The sequence below is a fragment of the Artibeus jamaicensis genome, unplaced genomic scaffold (assembly GCF_021234435.1).
Source record: "Artibeus jamaicensis isolate MK-2021 breed Jamaican fruit bat unplaced genomic scaffold, CSHL_Jam_final scaffold_1019, whole genome shotgun sequence".
NCBI lineage: Eukaryota > Metazoa > Chordata > Mammalia > Chiroptera > Phyllostomidae > Artibeus > Artibeus jamaicensis.
In genome coordinates this window covers 4,750,709-4,774,113 of record NW_026522025.1, presented here as the reverse complement: position 1 = coordinate 4,774,113, position 23,405 = coordinate 4,750,709, and the positions used below count along the sequence as shown (strand labels likewise).

The 23,405-nt window shown below is 52.6% G+C and overlaps 1 protein-coding gene across 4 annotated transcripts; it reads left to right on the top strand.

Annotated features, from left to right (window-relative positions):
* Positions 1–77: 77 nt before the first annotated feature.
* Positions 78–22,017, top strand: LOC119061143 (NADH-cytochrome b5 reductase-like). 4 transcript variants are annotated; one of them, XM_037161611.2, is made up of 7 exons: positions 78–95; positions 3,858–4,150; positions 5,028–5,176; positions 7,767–7,854; positions 10,909–11,013; positions 14,206–14,409; positions 17,786–22,017. In XM_037161611.2, the coding sequence occupies exons 2-7, from the start codon at positions 3,956–3,958 to the stop codon at positions 17,987–17,989; spliced, it is 945 nt and encodes a 314-aa protein (XP_037017506.2). In that variant the 5' UTR covers positions 78–95; positions 3,858–3,955; the 3' UTR covers positions 17,990–22,017. The 4 variants fall into 4 exon arrangements, with proteins under 4 accessions (XP_037017506.2, XP_037017510.2, XP_037017497.2 ...); XM_037161615.2 differs by lacking the exon at positions 78–95 and adding an exon at positions 283–303; XM_037161602.2 differs by lacking the exon at positions 78–95 and adding an exon at positions 2,926–3,071.
* Positions 22,018–23,405: the final 1,388 nt, after the last annotated feature.

Below are 23,405 nucleotides of genomic sequence, written 5' to 3'. Positions count from 1 at the left end.
ACCCTACATGCCGTTCTCATTTTCTCATAGGTGGGACTCGGGGGAGGGGAGGGAGCCTAAAGAATCCCTGTGTGAGAGAAAGCGAAGGAGTGTAGGTAAGTGGCCTTGGTTGTGACTGGGACGGGAACAGAAAAACGCCTAGACTTCACACTTGAACTCAGGGCAACCTGGACCTCGAACGAGCAGTTAGAGCTTGAGCAAGACACTTTCCTCTGAGACTCAGCGTCCCTTGCTGTAAATAGAGAGATAGAAAACGCCTAAGCTAGCACACCTGTACAGTGCCCGGCGCGTAGTGGGTGCGCTGTAAGTTCCCTTGCCTTTCCAGCCACTTCTGCCTGCTCTGGGCACTTTTGCCCTGCCCCTTCTCTAAGCCGAGAATGGCCCCGTCTTCCACTCCGGCGTCACAGCTCGTACTGCTCACCTCTTCCCCGGCCCTGAGAGTGAGTTACTTACCTCTCTTTTCCTCTGGACTTCCCTTTCCGCCTCCTTGGAAGCAAGGCCAAAGGTGGAGGCAGTCCTTTGCTCATTGAGCAACATCTGTTTATCAAGTGCCCACTGTGTGTCCGGCACTGTGCTGAGTATTGTGTTTGTGTTCGTGAATGAAATAGATGTGCAGCGTAGCGCTCACAGTTTAATGGGAGAAACAGACAGGTAAACAAATGAGCAGTTGCAACATATGCGTGCACACACACTTCTTATCTCTTTCCCCAGTTGGTTTTTTTTTTCTCTCTTTAGCATTTAACATAAATATACTGTATGTTTTCTGTTTTGGTCTAGTTTAATGACCCTCTCCCACTAGTTTCTGTTTCTTCGCTGATAAATCCCCCGCCCCTAGAACTGTACCTGACACATAGTAAGTACATGTTTAATGAATGAATACTAATAGAAGCAAATAGTGTTCCTGATAGAGTCTGAGAAAGGGGAGGTTCACTGAGGGCCTCTGAGGAGAGATGACCTTAAACCAGGTCTGAAAGGTGAGGAGAGTCATCAGGGCAGAGCAGTGACACGTGTCGAGGCATAGCTTAAAGGTGGCGCCTCCTAGACCAGAAGGTGCAGTGGGAGAGAGGCGTGAGCCAGTTTTTTCAAATTCATGACTACCCTGGCCAACTTCCCTACCAGTTTCCAAAATGCTGGAGAAAGTAGGATTATTAAAACATGAGAAAGGTAAATTTAAGACAGACTGATGTGAATAGCCCTCACAGTGTATAGCTGCTTACAGTTGATGGAGTTTTTTCACTTATCTCACTGTATGTTACAAAAATCAAAGTGAGAAATGGGCATAAAGAGGGGACCAGACCCTGTTCCCTCATATACATACCTGGCACATAATGTGCAATGAAAGTGGGCCAGGTTAATGCAACACTGTGCCAGGCTGCAAGCTCTGTGAAGGTGGGGCCCGTGTCCTATTTACTTCTCCGGTATCCCAGCACCTAGGTCTGTGCCTGGCCCCCAGACCTTATTTGTAAACTGAATGAGCACTCACCACTCACTGGAGCCTTTCAAATGCCAGGCCTGTGCTTGGTGCTGGAATACTACCCTCAAGGGGGTCCCAGCCTGTTAAGCCTTCATGAAATCATAGAACCAGCAGTAGAACCAAGTGTTCCAAAGCCAAGCCCTTTCATAAGAGATGATTTATTGCTTATAGAGGGAGGGCCCTTCTAAAATCTATGGTAGTGGTAAGAAAATTTGGACAGGTTCTGGTTAGGAAGAGCCTTGGGCATTAGGCAAGAAGGTTGGATTCAGTCCAGTAGGCAATGGGCAGCTGTGAGAAGTTGCTAAGCAGGGCTAGAAGCACGTCCTTGGGGCCCATGGGAAGCTGCAGTATAAATGGATGTGGGAAGCAGTAAAAGTGGAAAAAGTGTTAATGATTAGGATTTCTGGGAAGTCACTGATAACCAAGAAATGGGACTTCCTCCTCCTCTGACCAACATGGTGGTTCCACCTCTGCCCTTCCACAGACTTGGCCCATGCCTTGATCCTAGCACTTTATGCACAAATGAAATTAGTGCCATTGGGAGACTTTGGGATGCCCATTAAATTCAGTGACAGTTTGACAGGTTGGACCCCTGTTCTGGGCCAGCCCAGTGGCCAGGCACTGGGAATCAGAGATGAAGACACCCTCTTCCCTGCCCCCAGAAGCAAGAAATCCAGTGAGAAAGCACCAGCCTGGAGACATAAGAGACCCAGGTGTGCATTACTAACCTCACCACTTCCGGCTCCCTAACCTGGGCCTCAGTTTTATGTAAAATGAGGAAGAACGTGGACGGAGTGAGGCAGTGCAAAGTGCTGGGCTTAGACTCCAGCTCAGTCAGCGGCAACTATTTTTATAATGGTTATTGTCTGTTTAGCCGATGGCTCTCCCACTAGGCCAGGAGTGCCTCCAGAGCAGAGACGAGTGTCACTCACCTCTGCATGCCAGCACCTCACTCAGCAGCCCTGTTAGTAAGTGTCTGTGGCAGGAATGATTGGGAGGAAATCAAAGGCTGGAGCTCTTAGAGGAGCTGCATTTTAGAGAAATGACATTTATGTTAAATAACGTTTTGTGGTGTGAGACTTCCCCTCAGTTTGATTCTCAGGCAAGGGGAAGAGAACATTTTGATTTGCCTGTGGAATTTTTAAAAACTTCTTTTTTAAAGGTTTTATTTACTTATTTTTAGAGAGAGGGCAAGGGGAGGAATAAGAGAGGGAAAGAGACATCGATGTTCAATTAGTTGCCTCTTATACACCCCATACTGGACACCCAGTCCACAACCCAGGCTTGTACCTGATGGAATCCAACTGGCGGCCTTTCAGGTTGCAGGCTGACACTCAGTCCACTGAGTCACACCAGCCAGGACGCCTACGGAATTTTAAATGAATAGGTTGCTAATAGGTGAGACGATCAAGTCTATTTCTATGTAAACGGTAGAGTTCTACATATAAATATGGATGACCTTGAATAATCCCAAACTACTCTCACAGAAACATCTCTAGCCTGGGCTGGGTATGTTGTAAAGATAAAAGAGATGCAGCAATTTGATGGGCGATTCACCAACAGTGCTGAGTGAAAGAAACGACATGGTTCTTCATAGGTAAGAACATCATTCATGTGACTTGTAAAGTCTGAGCAGAGCTGACCCGTGGTGGTTAGGGCTGCAAACAAAGGAGGCAAAATTAGGGAAAGTGGGGGAGTGATTACATCAAAAGTCAAGATGCTGATTCCAGGGGTGGGGGCTGTGATCAGGAAGGGACACGCACAGGTGCCTTCTGGGATGCTGCCAAGGTTCTTTTTACTTGACTGAGTGCTGGTTACAAAGGTGCTCTTTGATAACGTTTAAATTTTTTAATGATTATTAAAATATATAAATGTTTTAGTTCATCATTTAAAATATATTTTAAATTTTTTTATTTTTATTTTTATTTTATTTATGTTTAGAGAGAGGGGAAGGGAGAAAGAAAGAAAGGAAGAGAAGTATCAATGTGTGGCTGCCCCCCCATACATCCCGCCCCTGGGGACCTGGCCCACAACCCAGGCATGTGCCCTGACTGGGAATCGAACCAGTGATCCCTTGGTTTGCAGGCTGGGCCTTGATCCACTGAGCCACAGCAGCCAGTGCCATCGTTTAAAATATTTTAAAAATTCAACTAGATTTCCTGTGTAAATTGCATAATCCAGTACTCAGAGCACAGGAAAAGTTTAGGAAACCTTGGTTGCCAGTTCTAATTGTTATGTCCTGTTTGCCTGCCTCCCCTGCCAGGCACCTCCAGGGCGATTCATCGTGTCTTCCATGTACACACAGAGCACTGCTCCTGCAAGTCTCAGGAGGGTGGGAGCAGTAGAGGTGACCAGAGCGTAACACACGTTTTTCCTCTCCCAGACTGGCAAGGAAACAGGGCCTGGGCCCATGACCTCACAGAGCCAGGCCAGCTCTGGAAAGAGCCCCAGTTGTCCCTCCCAGGCTGCCTGAGACCTTTGATGATGGATGAGAGGGAGGAAGATGATGAGGAGGAAGCCTGGCTGCAGCTTCGGCCCGTGGAGCCCTTGCCCTCCCAGTGCTGCGGCAGTGGCTGCTCACCATGCGTGTTCGACCTCTATAGCCGAGACCTGGCAAGGTGGGAGGCAGCCCGAGCAAGCAAGGACAGAGGCCTGCTAAGGGGGAAGGAGTCACAGGTAAGGGAGAGCTGCTCCTCAGACAAGAGGGCCAGGGTGGCAGCATCTATCTGGCCTTGACCCTGCACAGGGTACCTGCTCCGGGAAGCTTTCCCTGGCTCTACAGCAGAGAAGAGAGTGTGCTCAGTGGGAGCAGACAGAAAAGCCGGGCCCTGAGTTGGGTGTGGGGGAGTGATTGCGGGTGGGCATCTTACAGAAGAAAGAGATCCATGAGTTACGGCATTCAGAGATTCCTGGGGGAGGTGCAGTTGGGGTGGAATGTTCAGGGCAGTGGGCTGAGACCTAGAAAACAAGAATTTGAGTCCCTGTTCATGAGGTGACCTTGGACAAGTAAGTCACTACTGTAAATGCCTCACATGTAAAATAAGGGTATTAGATTTGATCATCTTTAAGGTCTCATTGATTTCTAAATTTTACAAATATGAATTTTAGCAGGTTTGAAAGATGGGTGGGTCATTCGTACATTAGAGATGAATGTTTTAGACAGTGGACCCAGCGTAAGCAAATAAAGGCTCACAGGTAGGAGGCAGTAGGTGTTCTGGGAGAGTGGAGAAGAGTCTGGCATCTGAGCATGGGAGGTCAAATGAGGTCTGAGGGTCATCCACAGGTCCCACAAGTGTCCAGTTAAGAAGCCCACACTTCATCCTGGGGCTGAGGGGAGCCATGGAAGGGGTAAGAGCAGGGTGAGCACAGTGTAAATTGCTTTGGCGTTGTTAGATCAGAGCGTGGAAGGGATGTAAGGTGGACTAGTCTCCACTGTAACAGAAGACTTCTCAGCTGGGGTGGTATCTCCTTGGGGAAAGTGGGAAGGTGCTTGTGGGTGCTTGCGTGTCTCTTGACCCCCAGCTTCTGGCTGTTGGATATTTTCCTATTGCAGAGCTGCCCCTCCAAACTGAGCCGAGAGACGTTCCTGGCCTTCCATATCAGTGCCATGGAAAAAGTCACTAAAGACACCTACCGTGTCCAGTTTGCGCTACCCGGAAACAGCCAGCTTGGCCTGCGGCCTGGCCAGCACCTCATCCTACGGTACACTCAGGAAGTGGGAGGATCAGTGCCTTGCAGCCCTGCCTTGCCATTTGCCAGCTGTGTGGTCTGAGCAACTGCTCGACCCCCCACTAGTCATCTTCGAAATAGACATAGTAATACGCAACTCAGGATTCTTGGGATGGAACCAGAGAATGCATTTTTTATAATAATGATAAGAGCAAACACTTTTATAGCACATACTGCCCAAGGCACAGTTCTGTTTGCTGGTACATATGAACTCATTTCCTCCTCACACAATCCTGTGTGGGAGGTAGTTACACCTGAGAAGAAACTGAAGTCGTAGGGGTTCAGTAACTTGCCTAAAGCCACACAGTTAGGAAGTGCTGGAGCCAGGATTCGAAGGCGACAGTGTGGCGCTAGAGCCGGTGGTGTAGCCCTAGTATGAGTAGCACCAGTGGGTAGAAACAACACTGTCACTGAGAACAAGGGACTTGCCCAAAGCACACAGCTAGTAATCATGGAGCCAGGGTTCAAAGTCAGACAGCCCAGCTCCTGAGTCACTCTCAGCCACTCCTCTGAAGTTCCTTCCTCCTCCTAGCCTACTTGTGTACTCTCCCTCCTGCCTCAGTCCCCACCTTTACCTGCCCAAGGATAAGACCCTTTGGGACCTCCCGATGGAGGCTTCTGCAGGCAGTTGACTCTGAGTATGAGGCTCAGCAGAGAGATCTAAGCTGCAGAGGTGGATATGGGAATCGTTAGCATATACCTGTATAGCATCTGGGAGCATGTGGCACGGAAAGAGGGAAAGGCGGGGAACCCAACCCTGTCTACTCTGGCATTTCCAGTATTGGCAAGAGGAGGAGCCAGCAGGGGAGACAGAAGGTGCAGACAGCAGATGGGGAAAACCAGGAGAGAGCATATTACTGGTCGCACTCTGGCCCCTTGCCTTGCACTGACCCCGGTGTTTGTGCCCAGCTTGTTCTGGCCTGTGGCTTGGCTGGCGGTCCTTACAGCTCACTGTTCCAGTGGATGGGAGGGGCCCCAGGGCAGGTCACAGCCCCTTGTGACCAACCATCCATAAAGCAGGACCTCCCTCCCTCTTCCCCACCCTCTCTGCCTCTCAAGTGACTCTCCTAACACATGCAGCTGACTCTGTCACTCCCTCTTCCAATACCTTCTGGTGCTCACTGGTGCCTCCCCAAAGACATCCTAGCCCAGCCTCCCAGCTTCCTTCCCACCAAGTTCTTCCCCCACTGCTGCGTGTTTGCCCCTGTTCTGGCCTCATGGATCCGTCCAGCAGTTCCTGCCGTATGTTATCCGACCTCAGCTTCTGCCCTGGCTGTTCTCCTGCCTGGAATTACTTCCCTTCTCACTTCCCCCATTCTCACCTGCCAGTGGCCTGCTCATCCTGTAAACCCCAGCTCCGGGAGGCCTCCGAGGTTCCTGGGGCCCCCAGAGAGGGTGGTTGCTCTCTCTACAGCATATCAGTTTTGCCTCTGTCGTAGCAAATGTCACCAGGCTCTTTGCATCCAAGTCATGTTATGTGTTCTCTTTATTCCCCCATTTGTTCCACAAGCATTTATTGAATATTTCTGTTCAGCCTCCATGCTTTTGATGCATTAGGATAGGGCCTTTTTAAAAATCTTTGCAAACATGGTAGAGCTTGAGAGAGGAGTTCTCAGGTGATTCTGAAAAGCCATGGGGAGTAGGGGCAACTTGGCTCTGCAGTCAGACAGAGCTACGTGCGGATTCTAGCTGTGTGACCTTGGGCAGGCGGCTTTCCTCCTCTAAGCCTTGTTTTTGCATTTGGGTCATTATTTGAATTCAGTAAGATGACACATACGATATACTCAGTGTGTAGTCGGCAGTTAAGACAGCAAGGCCGCTCTTGGCCCTGATGATCACCCCCTGTGACAGCGTTATGGTGAGGATTCGTGCATGGGGCCGGGCTCGGGCTAGGGCGCCCTCGAGGGCCCTTCCAATTCTGACGATCCTGGCACATGGTAGTAAGCGTTTAATAAACAACTTGTTAAAAACAGTTGTTTTTGTCTTCAGCATTCTATGGCTGACGAGAAGTCAGGAAAAAACCACAGTGATGGCCTAACAACAGCTACTTCATCAGTGTACTTCTTTTTTTTTTTAAGATTTTATTTATTTTTAGAGAAGGTAAGGGAGAGAGAAAGAGAGGAAGAGAAACATCATGTGGTTGTCTCTCATGCACTCCCTACTGGGGACCTGGCCTGTAACACAGGCATGTGCCCTGTCTGAGAATTGAACCAGCGACCCTTTGGTTCACAGGCCAGTGCTCAATCCACTGAGCCACACCACTCAGGGCCATCAGTATGCTTCTTGAAGCACTTTCCCTCTGTAACCCCTGTGGAACTACACAACAGGGACAAAGACGGTTGGCCTCATCTCACAGAAGGTGGAGCTAAGGGACTGCTGACCTGCCCAGGGGCTTACAGCCAGCATGTAGCAGGGGGACCTCAGTGCTTTTTTCCTGTGCCGTCTTGCTTTGCCCTTCAGTGAGGACCACTGGTGATGACCGACTCCACCTTCACCTTTACCAGCCTGGCAGAGTAGATACTTATATGGGTTTGTCGAATGACTGAGTGCTTCTCTTTCCCAGAGGGATAGTAGATGGCTTAGAAATTCAGAGAGCCTACACGCCAATCAGCCCTGCCAACGCAGAAGGATACTTTGAAGTTTTAATCAAGGTGAGCCAGAGCACACACTGCTCTAAGGGCTCCATGAATTCCCAGAGAAGGAGGCTGGCTTGAGGGAACAGTGGGGACAGCAAAGAGAGCCTTCTCCTGTCTCCTTTCCTGGTGAGGGGGCTGCCTGACCACCAGCAGAGGGCTTATTTCTGACAGGTTTTATGGAAACGAGGCTCAGACTGAGAAAGTTAAAGCCACTCCTTCCCATTTTCTTGCTGATGGAGACTGAGCGCTGAGTGAGGGGGATGGGAGGCCCAAGCTGCCTGGTACCTATTGTGTGGTAGACATGGGGGTCCAGATGCAACTGATTGTGTGCCTGTCCTCAGAGGAGCAGCCCAGAACAGTCCAATGTGACAGACACCAGGACGGGAGGCCCGCAGCTCGGGTGCTACAGCTGACGCACAGCAGGCTGGGCCTCTTAGCAGAAACATGGGTTTGAGCCGTATGTTCGGGAGAAGGAGTGGGGACCAGAGGGGTGATGTGGGAAGGAAGCTCTCTATGCTGGGAACAGCATGTAGGGTGGTAAAGGAGGCCTGACTGGGGAACTGTCCATCATTTGTCCTGGATCAGCAGGGGGCGTGGAGGACCAGCCTAACCTGAGATCACCTCTCGGGGACGTGGACAGGGGCCAGGGCATTTGAGCTGGGCCTTAAAGGCAGAGCAGAAATTGGCAGCGGCAAGGAATGGCATCCAGGCCAAGGGGGTGAATAAGCAGAGGCAGGCAGGGGCTAAACAGAACGGGGTCTCATGGGAACTATTCCCAGTCTGAATGGCAGGGGAAAGGGGCTTGTGGAGGCAGCCAAGTGGTGAGGAATTTGGCAGAGATGAGATGAACAAAGTGGGTTAGATACGAAATACCCCAGAGACCCAAAGAATAGGCACCGAATATATAAGAAGTCATGAAGGTCCAATTATGTGGAAAAGATAAATAGGCGGAACGGCACAGAATTGCTGCTACTCTAATAGTCGACTCACAGAAAGGGCAGTTTCGTGTGGGTTAACCTAACATGTGGCTCTAGATCATCATTTCCCAAATGGAATCCTAGGGAACACCAGTGTTTAGCTTTCACATCCTTTTATCTCCCTTGTAGGAGAGGAATTATTATCCCTATTTCATTGATAAGCAAACTGAGCCCCAGGAGAGCCCAAAGCTCCACAGCTAGTAAGAAGGATGGCTGGCAGCGAGCCCTGGCCTTCTGATGGCAGGACCCCAGCGCCGGCTCTGGCTTCTGCCTTCCCTGCCTGCCTTCGGAGCCCGAGTGTTTACTCCCTCACACATAACCTTGGATGGGATCCCTTCTCCACACAACTGTTTGTCTGGGAGATTCCACAAATCCTCTCCAAATGGCCTGCTTCCCCAGGCTGCTTGTCTGGGTGTGTTTCTGTTGAAAGGATAAGCCTGGAGACAGTTTTCTCCCAGCTGCAAGGCTGATTTTCTCCTTCGCTTACCGGAAAGCCTCTCTTAGAGGGATGCTCAATTATCCCTAAGCCCCTGGCTAGGAAGAGCTGGAAAAGATTGCACATTGGGAAGGTAGATGGGATATTTTTAGGTTTATCCTTTCTGGTACGAAGGAAGTAGGAACTCCCATTTCTCAGGCACTGTCTGGGCACCAGGCATGGCTTCTGGCTTTTTATTTCCCTAACCACCCTACAGAGTAGATCATGTTATCCCCATTTTACAGATGAAGAAGTTGATGCTCAGAGATGGTGTCATGGTCCCAAGGGCCCTTGAGTAACATAATTCCAAGTGGGAGAACAGAAGTTCCGTGTCGGTCCCGTTAACAAGTGTGTGTTGAGCAGGTTCTGTGGGGGCTGTGCCTCCAGGAGACCGGGCCAGGAAACACTGGCTGTGCTCTGAGACACGGCCTCCTGCAAGTTAGGAGAGCGGTAGCCTCCCTCCCAGACCTCTTCCCATTGACCCGAGGACTTCCCCTGCATTATGCATATGATGTCCAAGGAAGTCAGGGGTGGTACTGGAGGTGGCTGTGGATGCTTAAAAGCATGTCTGATGACCAAAGCCCAGTCTGGTTATAATCTCATCCCAAACACCCTTCCAGTCCTGTTACCCAGTGCTTCCCGCTCACCAATCCTGCTGTGTCCACTTGCTGTTCATGGCACATGACCTGGGCCGTTCTACCCTTGACCATACCACACTCGATGCCCAGAATCCTCTCTGCCTTCCTGCTCCTGTTCATTTCCAGTGAATTTGATTTTACCCAGTCTTCAAGGTCCTGCTCAAATGCTTCTTCCTCCAGGAAGATATCCTTGATCCTGCTCCATTGGAAGTGACATTAGTGTTCCCCTAGCACTTTATCCTTTTCATGAGTATTAGGGCATCTCTGCCTTGTGTATGTCTGAGACTTAAGTTCCTCCTAGATTGTGAGCTCCTTAAAGGCGGGTCCTGAATCTGATCAGTTCATTCATTCATTCAAATATTTGTCAAGTCTTTCCCATGGTTCAGGCACTGGCTACCTTCTTGGAGCTTCAGGCCCAGCTGTATCCCCTACAGCCTCAGCACGGTGCCCGGCATGGAGTAGGCAGGCCCCAGGAAGTGTAGATTGCCCTCCCCCCATGGAGGAACCCCCTTCACATCCTTCATGTTTTTTGTCCAGCCAGGAAACAGTGTAAGGTAATACAGGGATTTCAGATAAGTGGTCTACAAACTTTAGGAGCATTCACTCCCCAATTCACCACAGTCCCTACCCTTCCCTGCTGTCCTCTTACACTGAAACTGCTTGTTGTCATTAGTCATCTCGTACCCAGTTCTTCACTCATTTAGGGTACCTGTATGGGCCGTTGGTTATTTGAGTTTGAGACCTCTGTAGTCAGAGCTGGAGATCCTGTGGTCCTTATCCCGGCCTCACCATTTCCCTCCCGTGTACGCTTCTGAGCCTCATTTAAAAGTTGGGAATGACAATACCAATTTTGTGGGGTGATGAGGAGGGTTAAATGAGATAACACATGTAAAGCACTTAGCATTGCAGAAAGGGCTGCTGTGGTTTGTATCGGCAGCATGTGCCTGTCTCATTGAGGTCTCCCTGTGTTTGCTTCCAGTGCTACCAGACTGGGCTGATGTCCCGGTACATTGAGTCCTGGAGAGCAGGAGTCACAGCTTTCTGGCGAGGACCTTTTGGAGACTTCCTCTATAAACCCAACCAGGTTAGTGCCAGCACCCCAAATCCTCGGGGGACCCCTTCCAGCTGAGCCTCTAGGACTGCAGCTTTGGGTTTTGGGTTATAGAGCCTCACTATACCGTTCTTCCTGAACCCAGGAGTACCCTTGGGGTGGGATATGGGAGGAGGTGGAATAGGCACTAAGAAACAAAATTGTTTGCCTATGCCCCAGAAATGTCCGTGACGACCATTGCTTAGAAAATTCAGACTCATGTACTTGGTATTTGAAGCCCCTATCCCATCTTACCCTCAAATGTCTTTCCAGTTCTGAGACTGTAGAGACTGCCCCTAAATATGTCCCGTGGCTCACTGCTTGGGAGGCTGCTGCCTCTCAGCCCGAATGCTCTTCTCCTTATCTTCACGCTGTGTTCAGAGCCTTCCCTGAAGTTCCCAGGAAGAATTAACAATTTCTCATCAGTTGGCACATTTCTGGAAAGCAGTTTGGCAGTGTGAAGAGGCTTAAAAATTTTTAACCCAGTAACTGCACTTTTGGAAGTCTGTCCTGTGGAAGCAATCCAAAATTTTGCTGACTCTTGCACATGGTCCTTGCTGCTTTATTTATAATAGCAGGGAATTGGAGGTGACTGAGTGTTCAACAACAGGGGCACAGTTAGTGCTCTGGGTTACAAGTACTTAAAGGATATTTTCTTGGATTTTAAAATTATGTTAATAAATGATAATATGTGTTTATAGTATAAGATCAAGGGACAGACACTAGATACAAAACTGAGTGTACAGCAGGCTGAGAAGCTGAGGGAAAATGCACAGAAAAAATATAAAAAGAAAATAGCAGCTTTGGGTGATGAAATAGTGGGTAATTTTTATTTTCTTTGTTAGACTTTCTAAATTATCCACAGTGAACACCTATTACCTTTAAAATTAGGAAAACCAAGCAAAACAAAAACAAATGGAAAAGAATGAATCATTCCTTCCATTCTTTTTGTTTAATTTAAAAACAGCTCTTATTACTTTTTTCCTTATTACAAATGTAATACATGTTCATTACCCCCAAAATCAGCAGATATAGAGAGACAATCAGGAGAAAATAAAGGACACCTGCAGGCCATCTACCCAGACATATTGGTCGTACTACCTCGGCATGTACTCTTTCAAGCCCTCTTCCACACAGGGCCATATATACTAGTGTGCACACATATGTGTGTATAGTGACATCAGACATGTATGTGGCACCTCTTCTGAGCCAGGCTCTGATTTTAGTACTTACTCTGTAGTGACTCCTTTAATCCCCACCACCGCTCCTAGGTGCTGCTGCCCTCATCTTCCAGATGATGGAGGTGTGTGTATATTATGATTCTACAGTATTCTCCCAGTACTCACCATGCTGAGTCTGGCATGTTAGCTGAGCACGCCCCGTCCCCGGGCCCTTGAGAACAGGGACTGGGGATTTTCTGTTTCCTCCCAACCTCGAGGTGCACCTGGTGAAGGCCGTCTTGACCACCTTCTCCGGGTGGGGCCTCTCCATGCCTTGCGGCTGCTCCCGTGCACCCGCAGAACACTGCTGGGGAGCCCCTGCGTGTCTGCCTGGGGAGGCAGTAGGGCCCAGCAGTGAGGGAGGAGAGGGGGTCTTGCACACTAACGCTTGGGCCCTGCACTGTGGCTGAACTTGGCTCTGCCCCTCTGAGGAGGCTGGAGTGCACCAGCCTCGTCCCCAACCCTGTCTTGCTGCCCTGGACTTGTCTTCACTGCAGATGGGTGTCAACAGACACTGGCACGTTAGCATCTGTCTGTGCGCTCTTCCACCCAGGGCCAGGCCCTGGGTGGGTCTGGGGTCCCAAGATGGGTCAGACAAGGCCCCTGTCCTCCAGAAGCTCATGGTCCGATGGGCAGACACACAGACAGATGTGAACGACAGCATGGCCGGTGTAGTGAGGCAGGGTGCAGTGGGGGCTGTGGGGAAACAAGGAAGGACCCTTCACATGCCCCTGGCTCAGGGAAGGCTTCCCAGGGGAGAACCTGAGCAGCAGTGGGAGGGAGAGGAGGAGCAGGCTAGAGACAGGATGGTGGGCGAGCAGGAACTCCGGGTTGGGTGGTGTGGCTGGCAGTAAAGGTTCAGGAAGGGGACGGAATCTAATCGTTAAGCCCCAAGCCTCACCAGGCACTTAATGTCACCTCTTTTAATCCCCATGACAGTTCTGAGATAAGTTGCTATTATGGGAAGGTGCTGCTGTTGCTGTTGTTATTATTATTATTAATTATTTATTATTTATTATTATTACTTCACCAGGGAAGAAACCAAGGCTCAGACAGGAGAAAGCATTTGCCCAGAGCACGTGGCTGGGGATTTATGCCCAGACCTGTACGACTCCTGGCCCCCAGGAGGTAGTCCATGCAGTAATGTGTGTGTCAGGGCTGTCGGGGAAGCTAGTGGAGCTACCTGGGCTAGTGTATTGAAGCTGCTGGGCTGCATTCACAGAGGCCTGGTCTCTAGAGCGAGGGAGGTGGATACTTCACTGCATGGGTCAGGCACTAACCTGTAAGGCACTGACCATAAAGAGGCCCGCCTTTCTGTAAGAGGCCTAGAGACAGGAAATGGGTTCACCGGGGAGGGGCTGATGGAACTGGGGCCGCTTAGGGTGGAAGCTCAATTACTGCATGGCTCTTCTGTGCTAGGCACTTAAGTATTTATTTGGTCTAGAGTGGAGCAGTCTCAGGGTTCCAAGCCAGTGCCCTCAGATCTCTGCAAGCTGCCCTGGGGCAGAGGAAGCAGCCCAGAGGGCAGGGCTGGGGTCGGGGCAGTGGGGTGAGAGCAGGTTTGAGCTTAGCATGAGGTGGGAAGACCTCCCTGGCAAGGGAGTCAGTCCATAATAGAACAAACTGACTTGAGAGGGGGTGGACTGCCCGTCAGCAGAAGTATGCACAAGTCCAGTGGGGATGCTTTAGAAGGAAAACAAACCACTTATAGGATGGGCCACACCCTTACGCTCCCTTTCAGCCCCCAGATTCCATGATGTCTGTTACACAGACCTCACAAGCTATATAGACTTGAATGAGCAAATGGTTTCCTGGAGGAGGCAGAGAGGGAAACTCAGATGGATGAGCACCGGGAAGAGCCGTGCCATCTGGTTCCGGCAAGCCCAAGAAAAGGCCCCCTAGGGGGTGCGTGGGTGGGTGAGACCACCCCCAGCCCACTCTGTCACATGCCCACCCTGTTCCCCAGCACGGTGAGCTGCTCATGCTGGCTGCGGGCACCGGCCTGGCCCCCATGGTGCCCATCCTGCACAGCATCACGGAAAATGCGGACGACGAGACCTTTGTCACCCTGGTTGGCTGCTTCAAGACCTTTGAGGGCATCTACCTGAAAACCTTTCTGGAGGAGCAGGCCCGTTTCTGGAACATCCGCACCTTCTTCGTACTCAGCCAGGTAAACCCAGGGAGAGCACTTCCTTCCCTGAGTGAGACTCTACGGTCCCTTTGCACCTGTGGCCTTTGTGCCCCGTGCTGTAATAACAACCCTGCCGCTGGTGGGATCCCTTTCATCATGTGGGTGAGGAGACATGCTCAAGATGGTGACAGTGCCAGCCAGGGCCATGCTGCTAGCTGGGGCAGAGCCTGGATTTGAGCCTGGGGCTGTCTGGCTCCAGAGCTCCAGGTCTCACCCATCATGCTTTACTGCCCACCATCCGCCCACTGGCATCGTCAGCGGGGCGCCTGGTTGCGGAGTCAGTGGGCCAGGCCATGGAGTCCTTGAGGCAGAACCACCTTGAGGCAGATCCCCTCCTGGGATCACCACACTCTCCTCGGTGCTCAGCACAGGGCCAGGCGCAGGGTAGGCACCCTCCATCCAAGCTGCTGGAGGAGAGTGGGTCCGAGTTCACTGCATTCATGAGAGTGCCTGCCACGTCACTTTGCCCTGCCTGGGAGGAAAGCTGCTTCCAGCTCTCCAGGCCACAGACACTGTAGGCCAGGGGTATCAAACTCATTTTCACCAGGGGCCACATCAGCCTCGTGGTTGCCTTCAAAGGTCCCAATGTAATTTTGAGACTGTATAAATGTAACAGTTAAGCTACAGCTGGGCACTGCCACTGGGTAGAAACAAGGTAGAGGGCCAGATTCAGCCCGCAGGCCTCCTGCTTGCCACCTGTGCTCTCGGCGACTCTGCCCCCGACCCCTCTTCTCTCTGAGTCCTCATCCCCTCCTTCGCTCGGGCCTTCCCGGCGCCTCCTCTCTGGTCCATAGTGTGGAGCCCGTCATGCCCCTTATTGCCAACTTGGCCCTCAGCCCTCTGTTCACCTGCCTTCTCCTGGCTGGTAGCATTATTTCCCTTTCCTGCATCTCCTGGGTTGGAATGCTCTGGTATCACCTCCCTCCATTCTCTGTCTCTCAAGGTCAGCCTGCTCCTTGCCCTCCAGGTACTCACCTGTATGTGGGGAGACAGCCACAGGGGCTGCTGATAACGGCCCCCCCTTCAGAGCGCCCCCTTCAGAGCACTCTGTGCCTAGAGCTGTGCTAAGCATGTTTGTGTATTGGCTCATGCAGCCCCACACCACAATCTTAGGAGGTTTATACTGCCATCACACCTACTGTACAGATGTGGAAACTGAGGCACAGGGAGATTTAAGACCCTTGCCCAAAGTAACACAGTGAGTTGGTGGAGAGCTGGGTGTGAACCCTGGTGATCCTATTCCAGAGGCCCTGCTGTTATTGCCCATCAGTATAAGACAGCACAGAGATGGGTGCTGCTGAGGGTGTTCAGGATACTGCAGCAAGCAGGGAGGGCTTCACAGAGGAGGTGGCCTCCCAGCCTAGGCTTGTGGGTAGAGTGAAAGTTCACCAGCAATAGGGCCTACAGACCTGGGCTGGGGCTTGCTTGATGCCTGAGGCCTGGAATGTGGTAGGCAAGTGGGCTGGCCATCAATGGTGGGGGTGATGGAGTGAGAGGCACTCCTACCTGTCCATGCTCCCTCCACTCAGGATGCTCCCTCTCTTGTCTGCTGCCAGTGACAGCTTGAATCTTCAAGCATTCCCCTGCTCCAGCCACCCCGTATTGATTTGTCTTTCATCCTACCAATGGAAGGACCATACCACTGCCCTGCCCCGCTTGCAGCCCTTCCCTGGCTCCCTCTGTCTGGACAAAGTCCAAGCCTGCAGGGCCGTGCCAGTCCTTTGCGGCCTGTCTGTCTCCGAGCCCGCCCTCCCTGCATGCTGTGTTCTGGTGTCGCTGGTCTGCTTGTGGTTGCAGTGCTCGGTGCTTTCCTGGCTGCCCGGCCATTGCTCAGCTTTCCCCCTTGCCAAGAATACTCTCCCCCACTTCTCCACCCAACATTCACTCATCGCCACACCTCTCTGCTGAGGTTTAATTCCATTCCTGGTGCTTTCCCGGAGCCCCTGGGCTGGTGTCGGGGAGTCTGCGGTCACAGCCTGGGCCTCCTTCTCCACAGTGCCCACCCCGGTGCACCATCACTGCTCACCAGTCCCCACCTGTCCTGAGCAGTCGCCAGACCCAACTCATCTCTGGGTGTGCAGTTCAGGTGGGCTGCAGTTCAGGTGCAGTTCAGGTGGGTGTGCCCGAGGGAGTCAGGCAGTGGGAAGCGGGGGTGAGGCCAACGGCCCACCTCAACAACCCCCCAACCACCAGTCCTTGGCCTAGGGTGTGACAGAGCATGGAGGGGTCATCAGAGGGGGTCTCTGCCTGAACCGTGCTGTTCACAGAGGGCCCTCAGGGTCCCACGAGCTCTGGGAGGTGAGAGGCCTGCGCTCTCACCTCTGCCAGGTAGCTCCATCACCCCACACTTACCACGGTTGCTCAGAGAGGTCACTGTCACTCAGCCCGGAAGTGGCAGCAAAGCCCAAATTCCAACCCCAACCCCCTTCCTGCTTTTGCTGAGCCCCAGGAACAACTGGAACCTGCCTTCACAGGGTCTGCAGAGGTCTGAATGGTCCCATTCTGCAGGGGTTTCATTTGTTTCTGGTGCTGGTTACAGGAGTTCTCTTGGTTAACGTTCTTCAAGCTACATATACTCAATGATTTCTATATACATATGTTGTACTTCAGTAAAATGTTTACTTAGAAGAAACTCCCCCAAGTCAGCTAACGGTGGACCAGCTTTTCTTTTGTGACCCTGAGGCTGAAAGCCACACGCTGAGTCTAGAAGTGCAGTGAGAGCCAGGCCTGGGACCCTGGGGCACCTGCCTTTTTCTGTGGGACAAATAGACCTCTCTCCTGGTTAAGGCACTACTGCCCAGGACCCCGATACACAGGCAGGGTGAAGCCAGCAACTTCGCCTGTTCAGAGCAGCTGCCCTGTCCCCAGTGCCTAGCATAGTGCCAGGCACAGAGTGACTGCTCTGTAAATGTTGTTAAATCAACAAGCTGATGGAAACCCTAAAACAGATGGACTAAAGTTATGCTCCAGGGGTGATGGGCACAGACAACCTTGGAAAGATACTAGGGCGCCCACAGTAATGGGGAGAAAACATTTCCCCAGATGACAGGTACAGTGGCCCCCAGGAGGCCATGAGAAACAGTGGGACCTGAGTTCTAGGCCTGCCCCTGCCTTACTGTGTGCCCTGGGAAATGCCCCCCATGTGCCTCCCCTGTTGTAGGAGGGTAAGTGCCTGCCCAACGTGCTGGTGGCAAGGTTCTGAGTGCCAGCCTGAGCAGGCGCCTGGCCTGTGGTAGGGCTGGGTGAAGGTTGCCTTCCCACCCTCTCTGCCTCGGTTTCCTCATTTGGCAGAGAGCTGGCTATGTGAACTCCAAGGACCCCCCAGCAGTCACCCCCCTGTTTCTCATCACCCCAGGAGAGCTCCCCAGAGCAGCTACCCTGGAGTTACCGGGAGAAGACCCGCTTCGGCCGCCTGGCCCAGGACCTGGTTGAAGAGCTGGTTGGCTCCTGTCGGAGGAAGCCATTTGCCCTGGTCTGTGGCTCGGCCGAGTTCACCAAGGACATGGCCAGGTGCTTGCTGCGTGCAGGCCTGGCTGAGGACTCCTACTTCCTCTTCTAGGCCTGGCCTCCCTTCCAGAGCCCAGGCCAGGGGCCTGCCAGTGGGACGCAAGGAGGAGCACGGACAGGAATCATGAAACGTGGATGGAAGGCCACCACTGACTCGCCAGGCAGCCTTGGGTGTCTGTCTTTCCCTGTCCACACCACAGTTACTGTCTCCCTCAGGCCGGTCCTGCTGTGTGGAGGGTATGGGCTGCAGGGGCTCTGGGGGTGGAGGACCGTAACCAGCCTGGGAGTCAGGGAGGACGCCTGGTCCAGGACGGTGGGAGTTGGTAGGAGAAGGGGCTACAAGAGCTCCTCTGGTTCCTCAGCTTAGGGGGCTTGTGCAGGGCTCCTACCAGACCGTGCCCTGAATGTCTGCTCCAGAATCTGCTTCCCTGGAGACTGGTGTGCCCGGGGTCCTCAGGGCTGGCTCAGATGAGGTGTCTGTGAAGTGTCCAGGAGATGACCACAGGGGCGGCTGAGAGCTCTCTGGAGGAAGAGCTTGCCTTATGTACCTCCAGGCTGTGAGCCTGACACAGGGAAGGTCTTGGGCTCTGTGACCTGACCACCTTCTCAGAGCAAGGTGAGGCCCAAGTTACCCTTGTTTTGTATCGGCCCTAGGCCATTCCACTGCCAGTGACTTCACTCTCAGTCGCCCTTTCCTGGCTCTGGCTCCAGAGCCCAGCCCAGAGTCCTTTTTCCAGCCAAAGAGGCACAGTCAGAAACGCCCCTCCCTCCTGCAGGCAGCCAGCTCAGCCCTCCTTCAGCTCTGGTGCCCTGGTGATGGTTGCTATGGAGATCTAAAGATAGAGCAGGAGTCAGGAGACCTGGGTCCTTCTCCCTGCTCTGCCCACTGAGTGGAGGCTGATTCCATCCACCCACCCCCTCCGTCCTGCGTGGGGCATGCCCTCCCCAGGGAAGCCAGCGCCCCTGGGCAGCGCACTGCAGTTAATGAATTCTGCTTTCCACAGCCTGAGCCCCAGAGCGATGTGCCCGCTCAGGCTGGCTACAGGCATTCCCAGAATCAGAATATTAAGTCACAGATTCTCAGAATGAGAGAACCACAGAACCATGGAGTTAGAATTTTACAGTCATAGAATCACAGTCCTCATTGTATCAGAGATTCAGGTTCAGGACTCCAGAGAGCATCCAGTTGGCCAGACCCACTGTGTGCACGGGGAAACCAAGGCCCAGGGAGGCCAAGCGACCTGAAGACAGTGAGCAGTTCCCATCAGGTCCAGCCCCAGAAGCCAGGTCTCCCAGAGACAGCCCTGTGCTCAGAGCTCAGAGCCAGTGGTTTCCGTACTGGGCTCCACAGGACATGAGGGTTCCTGGCCCAGCAGCAGGGAAGGGACGGTTAGGTGGGGTCTCCAAGCCCGCCTTCCACCAGAGCAGTCTCATTTTTATCCCATTTATGTCTTAGGGCTTGGATTCATTTTCATTTGTGCAAAAAAGGTTTCCTTGTACTGCCTCAAAAGTTGCAACAAATCTCTGTACTGTGGCATGTTCAGTAAATAATCATGACAAGCAGTTGGGGGACAGTGCCAAAGGTGTCAGATTGTTTCACAGGCAGAGTTCCAGGTCAGGTACACGTGGGGATACGGAACGTGCCCCGCACCCAGAGCCCCATGAGCCCACACACATACACTAAAGGCTCTGGATGGTCTGGTGGTAAAGAGACTTTGTTTTCATTTTGTTGAATCCAGAGATTCCCAAGCTTGTTTAACCGTAGGACATTTTTATGCACTAGAATCTGTTGAGACCCACGACCCATGGAATACGCTTTGGGAAATGCCGATCTGTTGCAGAGCCTCTTTCAGCAGTGATGGGTGGGAGGCCCCTGCCCTGAGGCAGAGGTCCCAGCCTGTGGCTCGGGCAGGACTGGCTTCCTCCCTTGGGACTGCGGGAACCTGGGCGTCTTCCTTCCAGCTTCCTCTCCTTCGGTCAGCACATCCGACCCAGTCTCCTCACCAGTATTTCTGGAGGGCCTCCTGTGAGCCAGGCTCTGTTCCAGGCACCAAGGCAACGCAGTGAAAAGGCAGGTGCAGTTCTAGCAAGCGCCACCAGGGAGCCTACTGCCCAGATGGAGAGCAAAATTAAGTCAGTGGTTCTGAAAGGGATGAATGTTCCAGACGGGGAGATAGGGAGTGCTAGGAGAGTGGGGAGCAAGGGTTTGTGGCCCCACTCAGGAGAGGGCCAGGACACGCTTCCGCATGGAGTGTAGAGGCCTCAGAGGTAGTTTCTCACTCATAAGGGTGATAGGTAGGGGGTCCCTGCTTAAGGGGTAAGGAGTCCGGGGCAGTTCGTGCATGTGCCTTTGTCCCTTGTAGATATTGGATGTGCGGCTGTTAGAAAAGGCCACCCAGTGATAACCAGCAGCCTTCCCCCACCCTGCTGGTCCATCCGGCCTGGGTACCGGTGGGGTCTCTTACTATGGGCCGTTGGGAGGGCCCAGCCATGTCCTTGGTGCCTTGGTGTGAGGTCCCCGTCGGCTGGCCCGTACCTGCCGCCTCTGATAATGCCCCCACTGCGCATCCTGGGAGCCATGCTGTCGGGGCTCACAGCAAACGCAATGACTGCCTCACTGTGTGTGCCCGCATTGCTCCCCCAGCCTCCAGCCTCTCCCCGATGCCCCTCACACTGCAGCCAGACCGACTTTTTAATTGTGGTGAGAACACTTAACATGGGATCTACCCTCTTGACACACTTCTCAGTGTGCAGTGCATTGCTGTTGACCACAGGTGCGGACCTCCAGAGCGCATTCAGACCACCTTTTCTCTCTCCTAGGAACGGAGCCTGTCAGCCCCTTGCTCAGCCTCCTCCAGGGGCTGCCCTCTCCCCTCAGGACACTCAGCTCTGTTTACCTTCGCAGACTTGCTTTACGGTGCCTGCCAGCTCCTTGTCCCCGCCCCCAACTCTTATGTTCCCAGCCAGTTCTTTCGCATCAGTCATTCCCTTCACGTTCATTTGCTGCTCCCTCTGCCTGGTCTTGCCATCCTCCTGTCACCTCGGCCTCCTCGTCCTTCAAGGACTCAGCTCAGCACCGCCTTCTCTCGGAGGCCTTGCCTGCCTCTGCTGCCCCAGGCTAGGTTAGTGAGCAGTCCTGCCTCTCTCCTGTTGTCGCTCCTCTCAGAGCGTCCGGTTTGCAGTGAGTAGCAAGGGCCCCGCACCACGGCCTGGGCATTGAGTCTCGGGCGGGAGCGTGCTCAGCACATCCTGAATGTCGGCCACCTGAAACACAGACAGCTGATATTATCAGGGTGATTTACAGGTTGCAAAATGCTTTTTCATCTACACTGAAGCATGTAATTGTCACCCAAATGCATGCTATTTCAGTGCCCCGATTGCCTGATGAGGAAACTAACCTGCTGAGATGTTAGGCCGTTCTCCAAGGTCATGTAGGGGCACACAAGCTGTGACTGTTGCAATGGTCGTGCATGACACCTGAGTGCTCCAGGAGGTGTGTGTGAGGATTTTCACTGCTGCCCATTTGAAAGAGCAAAGAATGAAGAAATGCCTACTCTCCGTCAGATGGGGAATGGAGAAATGCACTGCTCTGGGGAGATTCATTAGCGGAGTACCATGCAGCAGTTCAAATGAATGAACAGGCCTGCGGGTAGCAACCTAGACCCCATCCTAAGAACGTAACGAGTGAAAGGCAATGGTAACAGGAAAGCTACGGTGAGATAACCATGTTTGGAAAGTTTAAAGACACTAAAGGGTACCAAACACTCAGGAAGGAGATCCAGGGACAGTGGTGGCCTCTGAGGGGACAGGGGAGGGGGCGAGGTGGGGTGGGTAGAGGGCTTTTGTCTTTGTCACTTTACTGTAAGAATGTGAGCCCTGACCGGTGTGACTCGGTGGGCGTTGTACCACAGGGCGAAGGGCTGCCTGGTGGGCTCTGGTTCGGGGCACGTGCCTGGGCTGTGGTGCTATCTCCTGTCAGGGCACATCTGAGAGGTGGCCGATTGAGCTTTCTCTCCCTCTTTTTCTCCCTCTTATCCCCTCTCTCTAAAGAGGAATAAATATAAAATCTTTTTTTAAAAAGAATATTTGAAATGAGTATGAGCAAATAGGAACATCTGGTGAATCTGGGTGGTGGGTTCCACCTTTTTTGTGTTGGAAATATTCCATAATTAAAGAAACTAGAGGCTTAAAAACATTCACTCTCTCTCCCCCACCTCAGGTTGCTATGTCCCTTTGTGCCCCCAAGGTTTTGTGTCTCCTTGGAAACACCTGTGAGCACCTACTGTGTGCCGCCTGGTCTAAACACAGCAGGATAGTGTAAACAATGTCCAGTGCTTGTAGTTTACGTGCAGTTCCTTCTACTCGTCCCTCTTCCCTTGCAAACTCAGACCAGAGTGACTTTCCAGGCACCACAGGCGGGATTCCTTTTCCCATCATTGACAAAAATGTTCCTTTTAATGTGCGGCGGGCCTGGGATTGTGTAAGTACTCAAAGCAGGTAACTCGGCCTCTCGGAGCCTCCGTTTTCTGTACACAAATGGAGGCAGCAGCAGGGGTGTGTGAGGGTGGCACCCCGCACGGAGCGCTGCGGGCCCGGGCCCCTCCTGTGCTTGTCCTGGCTGCCTCGGCCGCACCTGCCTCATGCCTGGCCTCTCAGGACAGCACCTGTTCTCAAACTTTTCACTGTCAGGGACTTCCCTTTTTCTCATTTTCCCCATGCTTTGGAAGATTTTTGATCCTAAATTGCATGTATTAAGTCATTATTTATCTCCCATTTCTTATTAATCAAAGACATAGATAGCTGCCCCTCCAAGCTTCTGATCTGTGCAGGCAGCTGGGAGAACGGGTGGGTGCTGTAATTCCAGCCAGAGGCAAAGCCTCTCAACAGCGTGTGTGGTCTGAGCGACCCGAGGAGGGTGAACGTAGGTGCGGCACGCTCCTTCTCTTTTAGCCGACCGTGAGCTGTGGAGTCTGCTGGCCTTGCCCAGGTGGGCGCTGCTTTTATAGGTAGATGAGCTGGCAGATGAGCTGGGGCTGAGTTTTCAGAGCCAGGCTTTAGCATGGGGCCCCATGGGGCTCAGACCCCTCACTCCACAGAGCTCACTCTGAATAAGTGGCGTGTACCAGCACCACACAAAAGAGTGTGGGGTTCACACAGTGGGAGGTGGCAAAGCCATCTGTGCACGAGTCCCACAGGCTCTGGCCCGAGACTACCACGTCACCCTGCCCCTTGCTGCCAATGGCGGCAGAGCTTGTATGGGGCGGGATGGCACCCTTGACCAGGGGTTGGATCTGGGCACTCAGCACTGCAGCAGGTGGGCACCCTGGGCTGGATGGCAGGCCGCACTGGCCAGCTTGGAGGGCGAGCGAGCCTGCATCACTTCCTCTGCCTGGATGCAGGGGAACTTCACCTCCAGCCTAGCCAGCCACAAGGGAACCTGGAAGGAGGAAAGGAGGGAGGTGATAGTG